The following is a 17,234-nucleotide window of genomic DNA, read 5'->3' as shown; positions in this document are numbered from 1 at the left end:
CAATTATTTAACCAGCTGATTCTAATTAACTCTTTCATTGTGGTAATTAAACTAGCCGTACCTCTTATTATTTCACATACTGTACACTGATTTTTTTTCTGAGCACTTTCACCATTCATCTAAAAAACATGGAGTTACTAAGCAAAATACCTTATGGTTATTTATTAAAATACCTTGTTTAGTTTAATCTTGTACCATATTAAGACAGTCTAATCACCCTGATTATTTTGTGGGTTCATGGGCTTTTTCTTGGTACCATATAGAAATCAGTTTATTAAGTATTGGCAGAAGAGTTAGCAGCTACCGACAATGACCGGGTACCAATCACATTGCAACACAAATACATTTTCCTTAGCTGAAATCTCCTGTACTAGCTGTACTGTGTGTCTGCAACATCTCATTTTGCTGTACATTTTAAAATATGGGCTGTAATTTTGTCTGTAATTGCCGTTCTTGATTATATGTGCTTGTTGTTCTTTTAAATAAATCTTAACTAAGTTTTTTGTTAGCACAGAGATTAGAATGGATTTGCACTGTGACCTTATTATTGTTGACTACAGTGAGCGATTTCTTCCATTACATTGTTGTCAATTTAATTAAATGGAATGTAATTGTGCGACAAATTGTTGGTGATGGAAAGTTTGGCAATGAATAATTCAGAGCTGAATTGTCGCTGCTAATGAAAAGGGCCTGGTAAATTCATGGGATGACAATCCAGAGCTCTTCTTTCACTCACAACAGCAAGCAGATATACAGGCACAGACCAATGATTGCTGACACTATCGCATCAGTGAAACTAGCATGGTCCTTTGTTCTAAGATTATGAAAAGCAGTTAAGCATTTAGGATTTCATATAGAAAGATGGAATTATCAGTCAAATTTAATAACTTTATGATCAGGTGCACCTACAGTAGGCCTTGCATTTAAAGAAAATCCCCCAAACAATTTTCTAAATCCTGTGAAATTTCATTTAAACTCTGAACTTCTTGAGTGCAAGGGCAGGCTGAAACATTGCATCATTTCACTACAATAACCGTACTCAGGAGCTCTCAGTTTGAAAAAAAGTTGTTACATCTTGCTGTTACCAAAATTCTGGACCATCTATAATCCATATTATGATTGAGCTGCCCAGATTCCAAGAAATAGAACAAGAGCTATCTGAGAAGAGTTGTTCTTGGATAGCTTATCTTGGAAATCACCTGAAGAAAAACATTGCAGTGTTCTGCTGTTGATGTAAGCTACATTTTGAATAGGCGGCTGACTGTAGTCATGGCTTCAGGTGCGTTTTTAGATCTATTGAAAATATTATGCATCTCTCCTGTGTGGGTCTTCTTGGTTTTGTCTTTACTGAAACATTAATCACGGACACCAAGCCCCAGGTTTGGAAGGTTATGAATGGGAGTTTTCAGTTTTTTACTTAGGAACTCCAGAGTCAGCACATTGTGGAGAATCAAAATGTTTTTCTCATTTAATGTAAAAAATTCAAATATGGAGACGCTGGACAACAAATGCACTTAAAAGTCTTTGTTGAACCATTAGATAAAATCAGTCATGTAGAGTTTAAGGAATAGGGAGGTCAAACTCTATATGCATAACAGCTGAATGTCGATCCCTTCGGTAACAGGTGTATGGTGTGCTGAGGTTTTTATCCTGTCTCGGCATATATAGTGGCACTGATTAGAGACCCAAACCCTACAAAGAATCACTTATAAAACCTTCTCTTTTTGTTGAGAATAAAAAGCAAACAGTTAAGAAATCATGCATACATTTGTGCACCTTTACCAATTTCCTACATCCCACAAATGTAAGAAGAAACCTTTTCATTTGAGTTGCAGAATTTTTAGGTTCAACACACCCTTTGATTTCAGTTCTAGAAGTTCGGTATGTCCATGTCAATATTTAATCTCTTAAAAAAGGTATGTTTTAATAAAGATCCAATTTTAGAAGTGGACTCATCAATTAATTTTCTTTTAATGAAGTCAGAATAACAGATGAGCATGATCCCTTTTCCATTTCATTTGCAGATTGTTTTTAATTAAGCAGTGGTGCACAGCTTTGCATTCTTTTCAGATGTTTATGTACAGATATGTGTAATATCTCTACAACACAGCAAGTTTGGAAAAGTGGCTGTGTAAGACCCCCTACGGCCGTGAACCAATACAGGGATAATTTCTGCTTGTTAAGTAATACTAGAACGTGGTACCATCAAGGAAGAGAAGCAGTTTTTATTTATGTCGCAAAAAGCATAAAATACAACTATTGTCTGCTATCTCCTGTATTTTTCATCACTGTCTGAACAGCGTCAGTAACACATTTTTTAATTGGATGGAGGGCACTGGCAAATGACAGGAGTGATTATTGTGTGATAGGCTGAATGTGAACTCATCCAGCCATGGGGACGCCTGGCCTGCTGTGTGCCAGGGCTGTGAGCAATCCTAGTCCTAGCCAATGATGTGTCCCAGCCCCAGATTCTGAGCAGATATCTGTACTAGTTTAACCACTGGAGGGAGCTCTGCTTTTCATGATTTCAGATGATTGAGTGAGCTATAAAAGAAAGCAAAACAGTCTGTATACAAAATTCAAACATTAAGGGCCACGTGAGCACAACATTTGTAAATATTATCCTTAATCTCTTCATTTCCTTATTAGTATTAACATCCTGCACTTGATAAGATTCTGTTTTATCACATTCTGGTGCTCAGATTTTACTTTTAACTTTCATACAGCAAGACCTTCATGAGTGCTGAGGATACATTCCACAGACAGGAGTGCTGTGGAATTCAGCACTAAGAGAAGGAATTACAGCTCGAGTTCAATGCGTATGCGTTCTCATGAACCCTGTTTCTAACCCCCAGTGGAGCCCTCATATGACAGTAATATCTATTGGTAATGGTAGTACTGCCATCTGTACCACAGAATATAATTAACAGAATATAATTTTATACGGAAAGGAGTTTTATTTTTACAGTAAATCACTTTATAGGTGCAGAGACAAATTTGGCTGTGCCTCAGTACATTCAAGTTGGAGCTTACTTAGACCATCCACTGTCTGTCTTCACCCCTCCGGCTTGGCTGCAGTGGGAGACTTATAGGAGGAGCCACATTTGCCACGATGTGTCAGGCTGTGGCACATGAGAAAATTACTGTAATAAAATAACCGAGATCGGGAAAAGTGCGAGAGCATTGCAAATGGTCCTTGCTGTTCTGTACGGTACTATGGACTGAGTGTTGAGAGCTGTTTTTCATTGCTTCTTGCCTTCAGAACCAAAAGCAGGAGACTCGTCTCCAGCCTGAACTGAGTGTGCTTTAGGTGCTTCTGTCTGACCGGTATGCATGTCACATATGACCTGCCAATAAGCAGACTGTTCTATTGAGAATAATTCAAATAATGGCCAGGACAAAGAGCACTATGACCAATCAGCACTAAAAGAAACAACACTAAGCAAGGTATTACACCTGAAGGAGGTTCCATGGCTGAAATGTTGCATCTCTTGTCTTTACCTTTCAGTATGAAATTAACCTTTACCTAGTACGAAGCAAGGTATTAAGAGTGTGCTGATGATCAGGAATATTGTCTGTGAGCATATACATAGACCTGCCCAACACTCATATCAGCTTAGGGCAGGAAAAACCAGTTCCCTAACCTTTGCCTTCACCACAGTTTGTAGCTAATTTGCCTGTTTGGAGGGAGAATTTCCAAACTATTGTGTTTGTGCCAAGGAGAGAGAAGGCAGAAGAGTAATACCGCATTCTGACTCCCAGCAGGCTCAGGGAGAAGGGAGAGTGTTTCGGATGAAAGAGGAGAGGCATTCTGAGTTTTCAGTATGGAATGAGAATGTAACTAAAGCAGAGATAGGGCTAGTGAAGAGCTTTGTCATCTGCAGAATGAAAGGAGACGAGGCTTTGTTCTCAAACAGGTTTTGCTTCCTTGCCGACGCTACCTGGAGCTTTCCTTGGGAGCTTGCAGACAATATGGAATAAATCCTTTTCAAAATCTCTCTTTTTCTACTGCCCAAGAGCCCCGAGAGAAGAGGTGCCGACTGTGTAAGAGTGAGCACAACTGGGCATTTTTAATGAAAATGCACTGGAACAGTTTCAGCAGGAGGAAGGTCGTGCTAAGACACGTGCTAGTTCATGAACTACATATTCTGATTTCTCAGCTGCATAAAGATGTCTGAAGAGTGTTGCTGCGCACAAACTATCAAAGACAATAGTCGGGTAGCCGGACAGGTGAATTGAATGAAAGTTGTCTCCTAGGGGAGTGTTTTTCACCGAAAAAGTGCATATATAGTTGACTGACCTGCATACCCAGCATCAGACGCTGTGGAGCATATTTCCTTGCCTTATGCTTAAAGTGAAACAGCAGTGCTATTTTGAGATGTGTTTTGCCAGAGAATTTCTGAGGAAGTGCAGCACAGCCTCCAGTTGAGAAAGGGAAGTGGAAACACTGGTAGTTTTAAAATCAAAAGCCTAACAGGTGTGGGGGCACCCATCCGACTTGGGTCCTGCTCCATTCCTTCACCCTTGCAGAAGGCTCAGCCGCTCCCTGGGGATCTGCACGGCAATAGAGGTGCAGTTGAGTGTTCAGAAGCTACTGTGCACGGGGACACAATGTCAGCTCTACAGAGGCTAGCAGGGAGACTGTTCCAGCGCAGTCCCCGGCCGGCTGACGAGGAAGCAGGGGAGACCTGCTTCAGGTTTGAGGAAGAGGAGTACAGTTATAGAAGTGAGTCAAAGATGCAAAGGAGAGGGGGGTACTGTATTGTGAAATTAATTTAACTGCTGTGAAAGTACGCCGAATGTAATGTAATCCTGCAACATCAAACTTTAATGTTGCTGTGTAAGAAGTGTATTGTTTTTTTTTCCTTGTCTCATACTGTTGCAGTAAGAATCTCACTGCACTTTTCTTCATAGTATCACTTTCCCCTTGGGGTTTTTCGTTACTCTAGTATAACCCCAATAATGGAGAGAAGGAGGCTGGTTTTGTACTGGGTTTCTGGTGGGCTCTCTTAGAGTTAATTTCACAAGTGTGTGAAATTCTTGATTTCACAACGTCTGACACTTTTTCAATATGTATGAAAAAGTGGGCAATGAGTAACGGCCTGAGAACAGAAGTTTGTATCAATATTCTCAGGGTGTATTCACTGCCCACTTTTTCATACAGGCTCTATTTTATGTACTGGGCAATGTGGGATTATTTAAAATGAGAATTTTGCAGAATCAGAGGAACAGTTTCAGTTAACTTACAGAGCATAAACATTAGTTTCCCTTGCAGTGACCATTGTGCAACTTCCACTTTGTCATGCTGGCGGACAGTTGATTTTACAGAGTTTCTTCCGGTACAATGGCAAGCAAATAACTGCGGTCGTCTTGACCCTTTCAAACACTGTTCAAATTGCAGACTGACCTTGTTTGGCGTACTCTTTAAGATTATGAATCTCCCATGTTAAGTTTCTTTTGAAAAGGAAAATGAAGTAGGCCTGCAAATATTGAATTGAAAGTAGCCAGCTTTCTGGCTTTCAGTGTCTTTGTTGACAAGCATAGAGAAAAGCATAGAAGTGATTGCACAGCATATGTAATTACATATTCTGCTTCTCTTTCATTGTTTTAATTCTATTTTATTTGTTTGTTGCCTGTTTCAGGGATGTTAAAGGTTGATATGGACTACGGAGTCTGTACTATAACTATTACATAAGGAATATAGTAATAATATTACATTGAATACGCTTTTACACTCGGGGTGCACCATAAACTGTTTATTGCAGAATACATCAGCACAGAAAGCTGAACAAAAGGTGCATTTGCTGTAATTTATTTTTAGATCATATGCACCAAAATGTCTGAATCCTGTACATTTTCTGCCTTGCTTAGTTAAAAGTAAAGTTAAAGTGTTTTAAGTATTGAAGTTAACTGATTTTTTGTGGCAGGCATAAATTCACATAGACAAGGCAGTGCTTACCCAGCTGCTATTAATAGTTTATGCTGAATTATACTGTTTGTTAACGACCTTGTTTTTATACCTGTCTAACAGGACAGGTTTGTATTTGTCAGAAAGGAATAATTCTAAAATATGATCTGGGTACACACCTTTGTGTTTATAGTACTTTATATTACTGCAGTTGTAACTGGCTGATATATACACCATGGCCTCTTAGGATCTTTAGGTTTAAAATATTTATGTAATCCTAGTTTTTGATTTAATATGAGTTTATTATATTTGGAACGAGATCTGCAGGTGTTGTTTTTGACCTTTCAGAAGTGCGCAGTAGTTTCTTTTCAGACGTTTCCAGGTGTCACCAGTGTAAGATGACAGGCCTCAGTTTGAAGGGAGCATTGTTGATTCATGTTAACATTTAGTCCCTTTTGTGATTTTTAGTGTCTAGATCTTTTTGTAGTTATATTTGTATACAACTGAAGTGACACAATTTAAGAGATGGCATGACTCATTGATGGTCCTGTAACTGTTGAGCAAGCATGACCACACCACAGAACCCCTACATCTAAGTACAGGCTCATAACTCTCAGTACATAGCATAAATAGTTAAACATTGAAGAGGTTCAAGCAGGGAGCTGTGTCAGCATGCATTAGCTGCAAAGGAACAAACAAAGGTTCATTCCATACTAAAAAGTAGAAAAGAGAAAAGCAATGTTTTGACTGAGTTTTCTTTAGATGTGAGCAGTGTAGAGCAATAATTGGGGTTCTGGACTAGTAACTGCAAGGCCATGGTTCACATCCCAGGAAAGACCCTTCCATTGTACCCTTGAGTAAGGTACTTCACCTGAATTGTTAGAGTACAATATCTACAGTAAATGTATAGATGGGTGCAAATGTGAATGTAAATCTGAATGTTCTAGTAAAATGTTTATTATAAAATCCCATTTTATTATAAAAGGCCCACGTTAAATCTGAGATTGGGTGTATGGATATTGTTGAAGCTTACGTGTGACAGTGCAAAGGTCTGTGGGAAATGCAGCATATTGATTGTGGTATTTAAATACCGTCTTCAAATTATAAAACATAGTTTTATGGGGGAAAATAGACCAGATTTTTAAAATAAATGTGAAAGTGCTGTTCTCAGAAGGGAAAAGATCAATTAAAATAGAGGTTTTTTTTCTGGGTCACAGCTGACGAAGAGGTTTAGTATAAAGCCTGAGTTAACTCCCACTTACTAGTAACTCGTGGTAATCCTGTAAATACCGGGAAGGAAACAATCGGTACTCCTTTGGCGAAGGGGTGGGAGGAGCGTGGTGTGAGAGGCGTGCGGTATGATATTGCTGTGGACACCAGGCAGGTAGAGCATGGTGCAGCACTCCAATCCTGTGAAGGATGGGAGATCAGGGGCAAAGGATACAATACCAAGCGATGATAAGTAATTCACCTTTACAGGAATATCCTACATCTGTGTGGGCAATAAACTGAAGTTTGTGATATGTATCTGAACGACAGTGAAAAGTACTGAAAATATAACAGATGAACAGGTAAAGCAGAATATCAAAGGGTGTGAGACTCGGAGGATGAATTTAAGATGTTTTAGTTGGCTATTTTATTATATTATGCTGTTGATAGTGTGTGATGTCAGGGGAGGGGGGGACGGAACCACAGTCTGCACTGAAATTACCAAAATAAGCATTTCCATTCAAAAGCTATAAATTCAATTAATTTTTACCAGATTTTTATGTGGTCAGTTTTGTAAGCTCAGATACTGTTCATCCCTATTCTGCAAATACAGGATAGGAGAGGAAAAGCACATGGTACAAAGGCCTGCTGTTTCTCATCTCACTTCATTCAGTTCTGCATGGAAAATCCTATTTTAAGTGTTGTGCTGTTGCATTACTCCTGTACATGCATTGCTGTTAGATGTTTTGAAGTTTTAAATCCTCTTTCATTGCTTGTCCAATCCTCCTGATTGTTTTTTCTTATCACAGCATTTTGTTTTGGTTTGCTGAGTTGAGCTACAGGCGTATCATACCTACAATCTCTTTGTTTATTTGCAGGCTCTGTGCTTCTCACTAGAAGAATGAAGTAATATAATTACTAGAAAGGTGCCTGAGCTGGTTCCATGGTACTTTTTTCAGTTTAGGAACAGATATGATTGCTGCATTTCAAATTATCTTTGTAAAGGCAGATGAAGAGGATCAAAATGAGGAGGCAGGACAGTTGCATCGAACGCTGCTCTTCTGTTTCCTTTAGTTTAGCTGCATCATTTTTACATTTTAGTCTGCAGAACCACTGCTCCTTAAATCTAGGTCCAGGCACCCACAGAGGTCCTCAAGGAGACCATAGAGGCCATAGAAAAATGGGATAATATTCCATGCGCAGCTTCAGAATGGACATCTGCAGTTACAGTAGGTCATGACAGAAGTTGAGGTGTTTCATCTGGGACACCGAACTGGCAGTTATTTATTACAGGGTTATGTAAGCCCCTACATAAAGGCATGGTCTCACTCATGGTAAGCACTTGGGTTTGGAACCCAATGAGAGAGACTGGCTTGAGCATGAGTTTTGAAATTGGCTTTTTTAGTCAACACATGATACTCTGGGACTTGATCATCTGAATGAAGCGGTCTCTAAATCTTTTTCTGGTGACCTAATTTAATCTCCACATTGACGTCAGCAATGGACATTTGTGGCCTGAAGGCTACTGTGATTGATGGGAAGAATTGATTCCATACATTGTGCACAATCTGCTAGGAAAAACAAAATCTCTCCTGTTTTTCCACAGAGATCAATGTGACTCATGTTGCTGCTGTGTAGCAGTCTATGATTTACTGGTAACACAGAAAAACATTATCCTCCCCCTTTTAGAAACCTACACTTGCTTAAGTGTATCTGATCAAACTCTAACAAGAGGTTATTCCAGGTTGTGTGTGTGTGCATGGAACAGCTTGGTTATATTCAGTTACAATCACAGTAGTGCATATTGATGCTTAATTTCTTACAACCCATTCCTGTCATTGGCTGGACATCACTCACACAAGTCTATCTCATAAAGAAGAGTAATTTGTTAGAAACCATACGCTATCACTATCAATATGACTAAAAATCAAATAAATAAGATAGTGATTTGATTCTCGTGCAAGCTTCTTCAACCTTGGCTCTCTTGTCTTGCCATGGATCCAAGAGGATCCATACTCTTACGTATGAGTGTTGAGTTATGAAAAGCGATCTTGACTAATCATTCTCCGCCTTTGAAAGAGCTTGCATGCTAGAACACCTGTATAAATTCCATATACAGGAGGGGCTGCGGTATTAAGCAGATCCTCATGGGTGTTGTACTTTTATCTTTGTGTTTCAGAAGTTGGAAATCGGGCAATTTCTATTCATTTTGTTGGTCAAAGGCTATGTTTTCTATCCTTTCTTTCTGTCCAGAACATCTACAGAAATCTAATTTCAAATGACACCTGCAGTGAGTTGCTAGGAATTTCATGTGGAATCTCGGGCCTATATTGCCATGTGGCAGTCTTACATAAGGAGATGTGTGTTGGGGAGTTACCATGTAGTTCTAATGTAATCTGATGGGAGAGGTGGAGCCTTTTGATTGGGCATTGAATCCTCTTTTGCTGTACAACTCTTTCCAGTGGTTCTTGGCCTAACAGTACCTCTGAAGGTACAATGAAAACATTCTACGAAAATCTATAAAGAATATGTTACATGAGGGATACTTTTTTCACTTTCCAGAGGGGAAACACTGCATCAGGTGCAAAGTGATGGAAATCTATGTGTTGCAGTCTTTAACTGACTAGCAGCGGAATTCTCTCCTGCTGGTGTGGCACAAATGGGCCTGAGGCAGGCCAGATTTTCCACAACTGGCAGTTCAACACCAACCCTTCAGACTCACTGAGAAGCCCTGTGCTTATGGCTCTGGGAGAGCTTATCTGGAGCAGGCTTTCCTTTAGGTAACTGTGGAGCTTGCTGCTTATTAAATGCTAAAGGCATATCCACAGGTCTTTATTCTCCCTGTACATTTGGTACAGGGGTTGTAATTTAAGCTGTGCTGATAAATCATTAACAGCTGCTACTCCTGTACTGGTAAAAAATGGAATATAGTTGGTAATTCTAATTTTAAAAAGTTAGTACAAATATTCTGTGAATTTTCTAAGTGAAATTATTGATATTTAGAGCTCCTGTATGCATCAGTATGTGAAGCTTTAGCTTTGCAATTACATTTTTTAAATCATCAAGCATCTAATTTAAACCAAAATTACAAAAAGTAATTACTGGTTTGAATACCATTATCACTGTGGCTGTTTCATGCCCATTAATAACTTACCAGCCCTTAACATGGCATTGCTTTTACTGTCTGTGGCCTGAAGAGTAGGAAACAGATTTCTATTACCTTCCCTAGCCACATAATCTCCCAATCCCAGTCTTTTTATAATTGTTGACATGCCATAATATAAGTGTCAGTGTCATGATCATGACGTTTGTGCTCATGGCAGAGCACAAAAACAGTGTTTTGTAGGGGGTTCCTAATATTTTGGCCATTGAGTGCATTGCCCTCTCTTCCGTATGAGAAACACAGTTTTGTATCTGCTGTCTTGCGTGTGCCTCCCACTGGTCTAGCCTCTGCCTGTCCCTTTGTTTGAACTGAGTGAAGGAGCCTTGGTTTGCAAAATGAGTCGTTCTGAGGTGACAGCAAATGTACGTCATGCTACTGCAACATAATTAAGGTTAATTAAGTACTTCCTGAGGCTACTGTCTCACTAGGGTTGAAGCTTATTGTGGTTTATTTGGCAATAATCAAACAGCACATAGCTTCCACCTGAATGGGACTGTGGTCCATTTACAGTACAGAATATGTCCCATTAATGATGGTACATATTTATATGGGTGGAAGCAATCGGGGTAAACCACTGTTCCCATGGACAACAGCATTAGGGAAGATTGAACCCATGCCCAGAGTCCTAATCACTATTCTACTAGGCTGAGTTTTGTTGACATTCCTGATTACACTAAGTGGATATTTGCTCATTTAGTTAAATAGACGTTCAGGTGTTAGTGGAATCTCAAAGTGTCAAAAGCCACGTTTGGGAATGTACACCGAGATCAGCCATGGGGAAATCATGGAAAAGGTATAGTCACAGCAGATTCTGCTGAGGTTGGGAATTATTGGAGTGTTTCCACACCACGAGATAAGCAGGCGATACCCACTTTGAAAAGGGGTCGGTACTGTGTGTGATGTAGCTGGGGACTTGAATTGGAATCTGTGACATCTTGTTTGTCAGGAACTCACAACCTCCATCACAGTGCTTTTGTACTTTCAGTTATTGCAATTCTTTTCTAATGTAGTTTTCTCTGGGCAGCTTTGTTTTGTTCAATCTTGATTGATTTCAAGAGCTAATAAGTCAGTGTCACTGAAGCATGTTTACTTTATCTCACGCAAAGAAAAGGTTTCCTTTTGAAACTGTAGGCACGTTTGCAGAAGTCATGACTCTGAAAGTTTGTTTCCTTCTACGGTTCTGCTTTGAAAACATGTTGCAGCTTGCCAGAAGTTCTATATTGTGAATGTGTCTGTCTGGAGATGGAAAGCTGAGCTCTGTAGACCCAGTGAAGTCCTCCATCGAGTAGTAACCAAAGCACAGTCTTCAGCCATGTGGGAGAGTGAGGTTATGAACTTGCACTATAAATGAACTTGTAAGCCCTTAATAGTTTGTGAAGCATATTGAGTTCAGTTAATGTAGCCTTTCATAAGTATTCATTTCCCAGGAAGGGATGGTCAAAATCAGGACTTGATTATAGATTGTGATTTCTTGATCTCTGGGATAGGGATGATCCAGGGTTTCTTTAGATGAGCTGGAGCTGTATTTCACCTGAGATGGAGCTTATCAAGAATCAATTTCCATACCATTGATGAAAAACCTTGATTATATTGAGAAACTGTACTTTTACAGTACCATTTGGAATATTTAATTCCAAAACGCTATGCAAATATTTTTATGTAGTCATCCGAGTATCTATATATAGTCAACTTTGAGCTGTCTTGTTGACAGTAAAACACAAACCAGATACATGGAAAGTGGAGGGAAGAATTTTTAAAACAGTAGGCACTTCTTTACATGAAGGGTTGTGGCAGCCTTGATCACATTACCCAACCATGTTTTGGAGCCAGTTCCCTCTTTTCTTGCACGAAAAAGCTCCCTTAGATCCTTGGATTAATTAGAAATCAACCAAACAACCAAGATAGGCTGAATTAACTCATCTCTTTTTCAGACCGTGTTATTGGCAACTGTCTTAATTACAGCTCCAGTACAGGGCAGTGTGGTACATCACTTAGTCATATCAGCACATACAGTGCCTTGCAAATGTATTTGCCCCCTTTCAATGATCCCCCTTTTTATTGAATTAATAATGCTGAGTACACTTTTTTTAAGTGAACATTTTACTCAAACTTGACAGCTCAAGTTCAAAACTTGCTTGTCATGAGGGAATGATGTTAAATGTCTGCAGGAAAAGCAAAGAAAAATCTTGAAACTTGAAACTGTAGTGATCTCTTTTGATGTTGTGAGGTGGAAGATTGTTCCTGTGACTGAAGACTCTCAACTTAAAGATGAGAGCACTTAATATACAATATATAGAGCTTTGCAACTAGAGGGCAACATGGTTAAACAAAGGAAAGTTAGACATGTTCATGGCTAAAGAATACAGAGTAAAAGCACAAATCTATAGATGGATCCTGTGGTGGTAGATGTGACGTGCTTTTTTAACTGTTGGTGTTGACCTGAGTTGAGTTTACTGTTAAAGACCATTACATTCTTGGAATTTAAGGTTGAAAAAATACTGATAATTTTAACTGATAAGTTATAATAATTGAAATTTAAATATAATATTCATTGATCTATCCACCCATCTTTTAACTGCTTCTTCCAATTCAACGTTGCAGGAGAACTGTACCCTTTCCAGGGCAAACGCACAGATGCCCTTACTCACACTTAAGAGACAATTTTTCCAGAATCCAATTAGCCTACCGGTATGTTTCTGGACTGTGGGAGGAAACCCATACAAACTCCACACAGATAAGACCACAGGACCCGAATTGAACCCAGTGCCCTAATATTCATTTGTATACTACAGGCATCCCCCGTTTTATGCGAGGCTTACATTCTGTGAAAACCTCGCATAAAGGGAAATTGCATAAAGCGGTACCTTAAATCTGTGGAAAAAAGGGGTTGCGTGGATGGTGTTAAATGTAGTGTTCCAAATGCATTTTAAGTATATAAATACATGCTAAAATATATTAAGAATTAACACTAAACTTAACACGAATGTTATGACATTATTTTAACTAAAAATAAATCAACACTCGCCAAAATAGGCAGACGTTAAGGCTCAAGGGAATGAGATGGATAGATACTTTATTGATCCCGTGAGGGAAATTGCAGTGCAACAACAGCTTAACACACACAACACAGCCACAGTGTAACGAATTATATAATAATAGTACAATACATACAATACAATACAAGAGTTACTCACAGTCCGGAAACACAAGAACAAACTAGAACAGAACAGTACACAGAAAAATCATATCACACATATGAATATAAATATAGATGTAAATATAGATATAAATATAATTGTATTGCAAAGGTCCCTGGCATATATTGCACAAAAAATGGTTGTAAACGGGAAAAAGAAAAAGAAAGAGAACAGATGTAGCAGTAGATGTGTAGATGCGTTTAGTCCAGAAACAGGTCACTGTCGATGTTGCCTCTGCCAAGACGCAAGGTGGATGCGTTGTACAGTCTTATGGCAGAAGGCAAGAATGACCTCCTGTAGCGCTCCCTGTCGCACCGTGGATGAATCAGTCTATTGCTGAACGTGCTCTTCATTCCTGCAAGCCTGTCATAGAGGGGATGGGAGAAGTTGTCCATGATGGCCTCTAGTTTGGACATCATTCTCCTCTCAGCCACTACCTCCAAGGGGTCCAGGTCAGACCCAATGACAGAGCTTGCTCTCCTGATGAGCTTGTTCAGCTGATGAGATGTGGCTACTGATGATTGAAGAGGAAGTCCCTGTAGCAGGATATGAAGGCCGTGGTCTTCATAATACTAGTCTGCTGAGCCAGTCTCTGTTTCTTTGCATACAGTTCCTTGCATAAAGAGGATACTTGGAAGAAAGGGGTCAGCCGCATAAAAGCTCATTTGCATAGACTGAAGCCATGTAAAGCAGGGGGCGCTTGTACTTGGTTTCTGTTTCTCCTGGTTCCTTTTCAAGGATCTCCTCCCTTTTTGTTCAGTTCCACCTCCTGCCCGGACACAAGCCTTTTTTTAGTACCCTCCCTTGTGGATCAATAAAGCTGGAGTAAAGGCCTCTATCTCTCTGGAGAGGGCTTTGCTTGCTGAGTAAATATTGACATAAACAGGCTTGGGGTTTGATTGATCCACTGTTTAATAACAGGAGCAGAAGCCAACAGAAAGTGAGAGAGAGAGGCAGTATGAACAAGAGAGTGGATTTCAGAGACAGACCTACCAAGAGGCAGCACATGAAAGGAGGCAGGCAGACGACACAGCACATTGGCAGGAGCCAGGCATACCGCTGAGGAAGAGTGAACACAAGGAAACACCAAGCGGAGGTGGACTGGAGAGCAGCTGCTGAGATTGGCAAAGAGTAGAGTTTGAGGAGGAGGAAGAAACTGAGCACCTGAGGATAAAAAATAGCTTGGGAATGGTGGGCTTTATGCTAACTCATGTCATTCCCATTTGTCACCAGTTCTGACTCTTGATTTAGGAAAGAAAGATGCTGAAAGGGGGAGAGTCTGATTGAGATTTCAAGAAACTCTTCAGGGGGCTCTTCAGCAGCTATGAATGGTAAGAGCCGATATACACAAAGATGGAAACATTTTAAGCAGGAACATGTTGTACATGCAAAATGAGGTAGTGAGCCATCGCTCCAACCTTGAAGCTTTATTTTTCTTTACGGGAATCCAGCCGGGATGAAATAAACAAGTTTTTCTGTTTACAGTGCAGCCCTCCTGCTAGTGTTGAATTCTGGCAAAGTTGGAAAAAAATAGTTTCTGTGAATTCCAAGTAAATCCAAATACAGCAGCTGCTGTTTAACTTTCCTTGTTGATTACAGACAATTAAATTAAAATTAAAACAATTAAAACAAACCTGGCTGTGGTGATAGACAGCCTAATCATTGACTTTGCTTATTGTGTTAGTTGGAGATACTGGAGGATACTGAGTTCTGCGGGATACCAAGCTTCAGAGCTTGAGAGGCTGAAATTTTGTTTCTGTTTGCATTCTGTTTATTGGGTTGACTGCATGGTTCAGCTATCCATCAATTTTCTAATTGTTTCAGGGTCACAGGGGAGCTGGTGTCTATCCTGGCAAGCAAATGGCAAAAGGCAGGGAACACACTGGATATAATGCCAGTCCATTTTAGGGCACATGCAGATAAAACATGCACACACTCACACCAATTTTCCCAGAAGCAGATTAACCAACCAGTATGGACTGTAGGAGGAAACCGGAACACCCAGAGAAAAAACAGACAAACATGGGGGAAACATATTAACTCCATGCAGAAAGCACGCTAGGTCTGGAATACAACCCATGGCCTCAGCAGTGTGAGGCAGCAATGCTAATCACTACACCACCATGCTGCCTATGGTTCAGCCATTAAGATGAAAAAAAAATCTTTAAAGATAAGAATAAATAGATAAGCAATGTCCCAGTATGGCAACTGTGATTTAGGAAATATCCTTCAAATCAGACATCAGGACTTCAGTCTTCAGTCTTGGTCCTTGGCATTTCCTAACAGAGAAAGGGTGTTTATCTTGGTTTGTAGGCTAAATGTCAGAGTTTGTACAATCTAGCTTTTGTGGGAGCTGCACTTTAGGGGTGGATGAAGTGTGTGTAAAGCATTTTGGAATGAAGAGCACTAGATTATTGCTGTTGCTGTTGCTATTTTTTTACATCTAGGGTGAATGTTTAAGGTCATGTAAGGAACTGCTGTGCTGGATTAAAGAAGAGTTCCAGAACTAAAGCTCAAGCCAATTATGTTTTGCAGACATGAGCAATGCTCTCTGAGGGTTGTCTATGATACAGCACAATGTTGGGTTGCCTCTTTTGCATTAGGAATCTGCTAGATGTGCTGTATGTATCCAGGGCTCTTCAGTAGGAGCCCAGGGATCCTGGGGTCTTCTGAGACTGCCCAGAGGACCAATAACATCAAATTAAAACATCTTACGTCTTTGGCACAGATGTAAAGATGTAAAGTCTATCTCACACAGTGGAGAGAGCCTGCAATGTATTGGGTGGTTTCGGAAGCATGACAAACTCTAGTCTAATTGTACTTTTAAGCTGCAGATTTATTATTGAACAATATTTCTTGAAAAGTGGTCCTACATTCAAAAGAGGCTCTGGGTTTGTACTCTTTATACATAAATCGGACAATAAAAGCAAGAATGTAAACTAACCTGCTCACATACCTGTAGTATGTGCATTAACCTTCATAGATTTGTAATTACTGTTTTCATTTGAGTGCCAAAATGTTGTCTGATTCCTCTGTAAGAATTTTGTTTTTTCCCTCACTGGATCCAAAAACCTGTGATTACGTCAGACATTTCTATGGTTTGGTGAAGGTGGAGGCTATGTAGTTTGGCTACCAGATGTGTTTGAGTAGTGTTGAATCTCAGCTGTTCTGAGGTAGTGTAGAGTTATGCAATGGGTTTGTTGCGATTATGCTTACACGGATAAGAGCTTTTCTATAGTTAAAGCCTAGAATTAGAACAGGAGATAAGGGTTATGGTTGCATTAAACAAAGTGTTAAAATAGAAATACTTTTTCCCTGACTTTTAGATTTTGACCTCAAAGATTTTAGTAGCATAGTGCAGAAAATGTAAATGTAAGGAGCACATATGGAAATGAATTAAGGCATTTCATGCAGCAGGTTCATAGATGTGCAATAGTGCCATTGTAAATAATTAATAACCAAGTAGCTGGCTTACACAACAATAAAAAGCATTGTGCAGTGTTGTTTTGCATAATCTATAGCATTATGCAGAAAATAGAAAAGCTTTAGTGCCATTTGTCTGAAACTACCTTGTTCGCAGACACTAATTAACATTTTTTGTATTTTAACTAAAAACGCTAATGTGTTATCCTTGATAGCTCTTCAGAGACTCACTAATCCATCCTAACGAGCAGCAGTAAAACTTCCAGGTGAAGAAGGTACTCTTATCATTTCCAGATGTTGCCACAGTCCTTGAAGTAACAGGCTGAGCACTTCT

At 39.6% G+C, this 17,234-nt stretch overlaps 1 protein-coding gene across 4 annotated transcripts in view; it reads left to right on the top strand.

Moving 5' to 3' along the window:
- LOC148650233 (cAMP-dependent protein kinase catalytic subunit alpha) overlaps positions 1 to 17,234 on the top strand; it is an 88,131-nt gene that overhangs the window by 22,676 nt on the left and 48,221 nt on the right. Inside the window, exon 1 of one of the 4 annotated variants that reach the window (XM_088603812.1) lies at positions 4,577 to 4,726. The exons of 2 other annotated variants lie outside the window; for them this stretch is intronic. In XM_088603812.1, the coding sequence (XP_088459938.1) occupies positions 4,612 to 4,726 (115 nt within the window). In that variant the 5' untranslated portion in view covers positions 4,577 to 4,611. Of the gene's footprint in view, positions 1 to 4,576; positions 4,727 to 14,426; positions 14,809 to 17,234 lie in introns of those variants that run through there. One more of the 4 variants, XM_088603815.1, reaches the window with a different exon arrangement.

The sequence above is a fragment of the Lepisosteus platostomus genome, chromosome 13 (assembly GCF_059453375.1).
Source record: "Lepisosteus platostomus isolate fLepPlt1 chromosome 13, fLepPlt1.hap1, whole genome shotgun sequence".
NCBI classification, from domain to species: Eukaryota; Metazoa; Chordata; class Actinopteri; order Semionotiformes; family Lepisosteidae; genus Lepisosteus; species Lepisosteus platostomus.
This window is presented reverse-complemented; position numbering and strand designations above follow the sequence as displayed.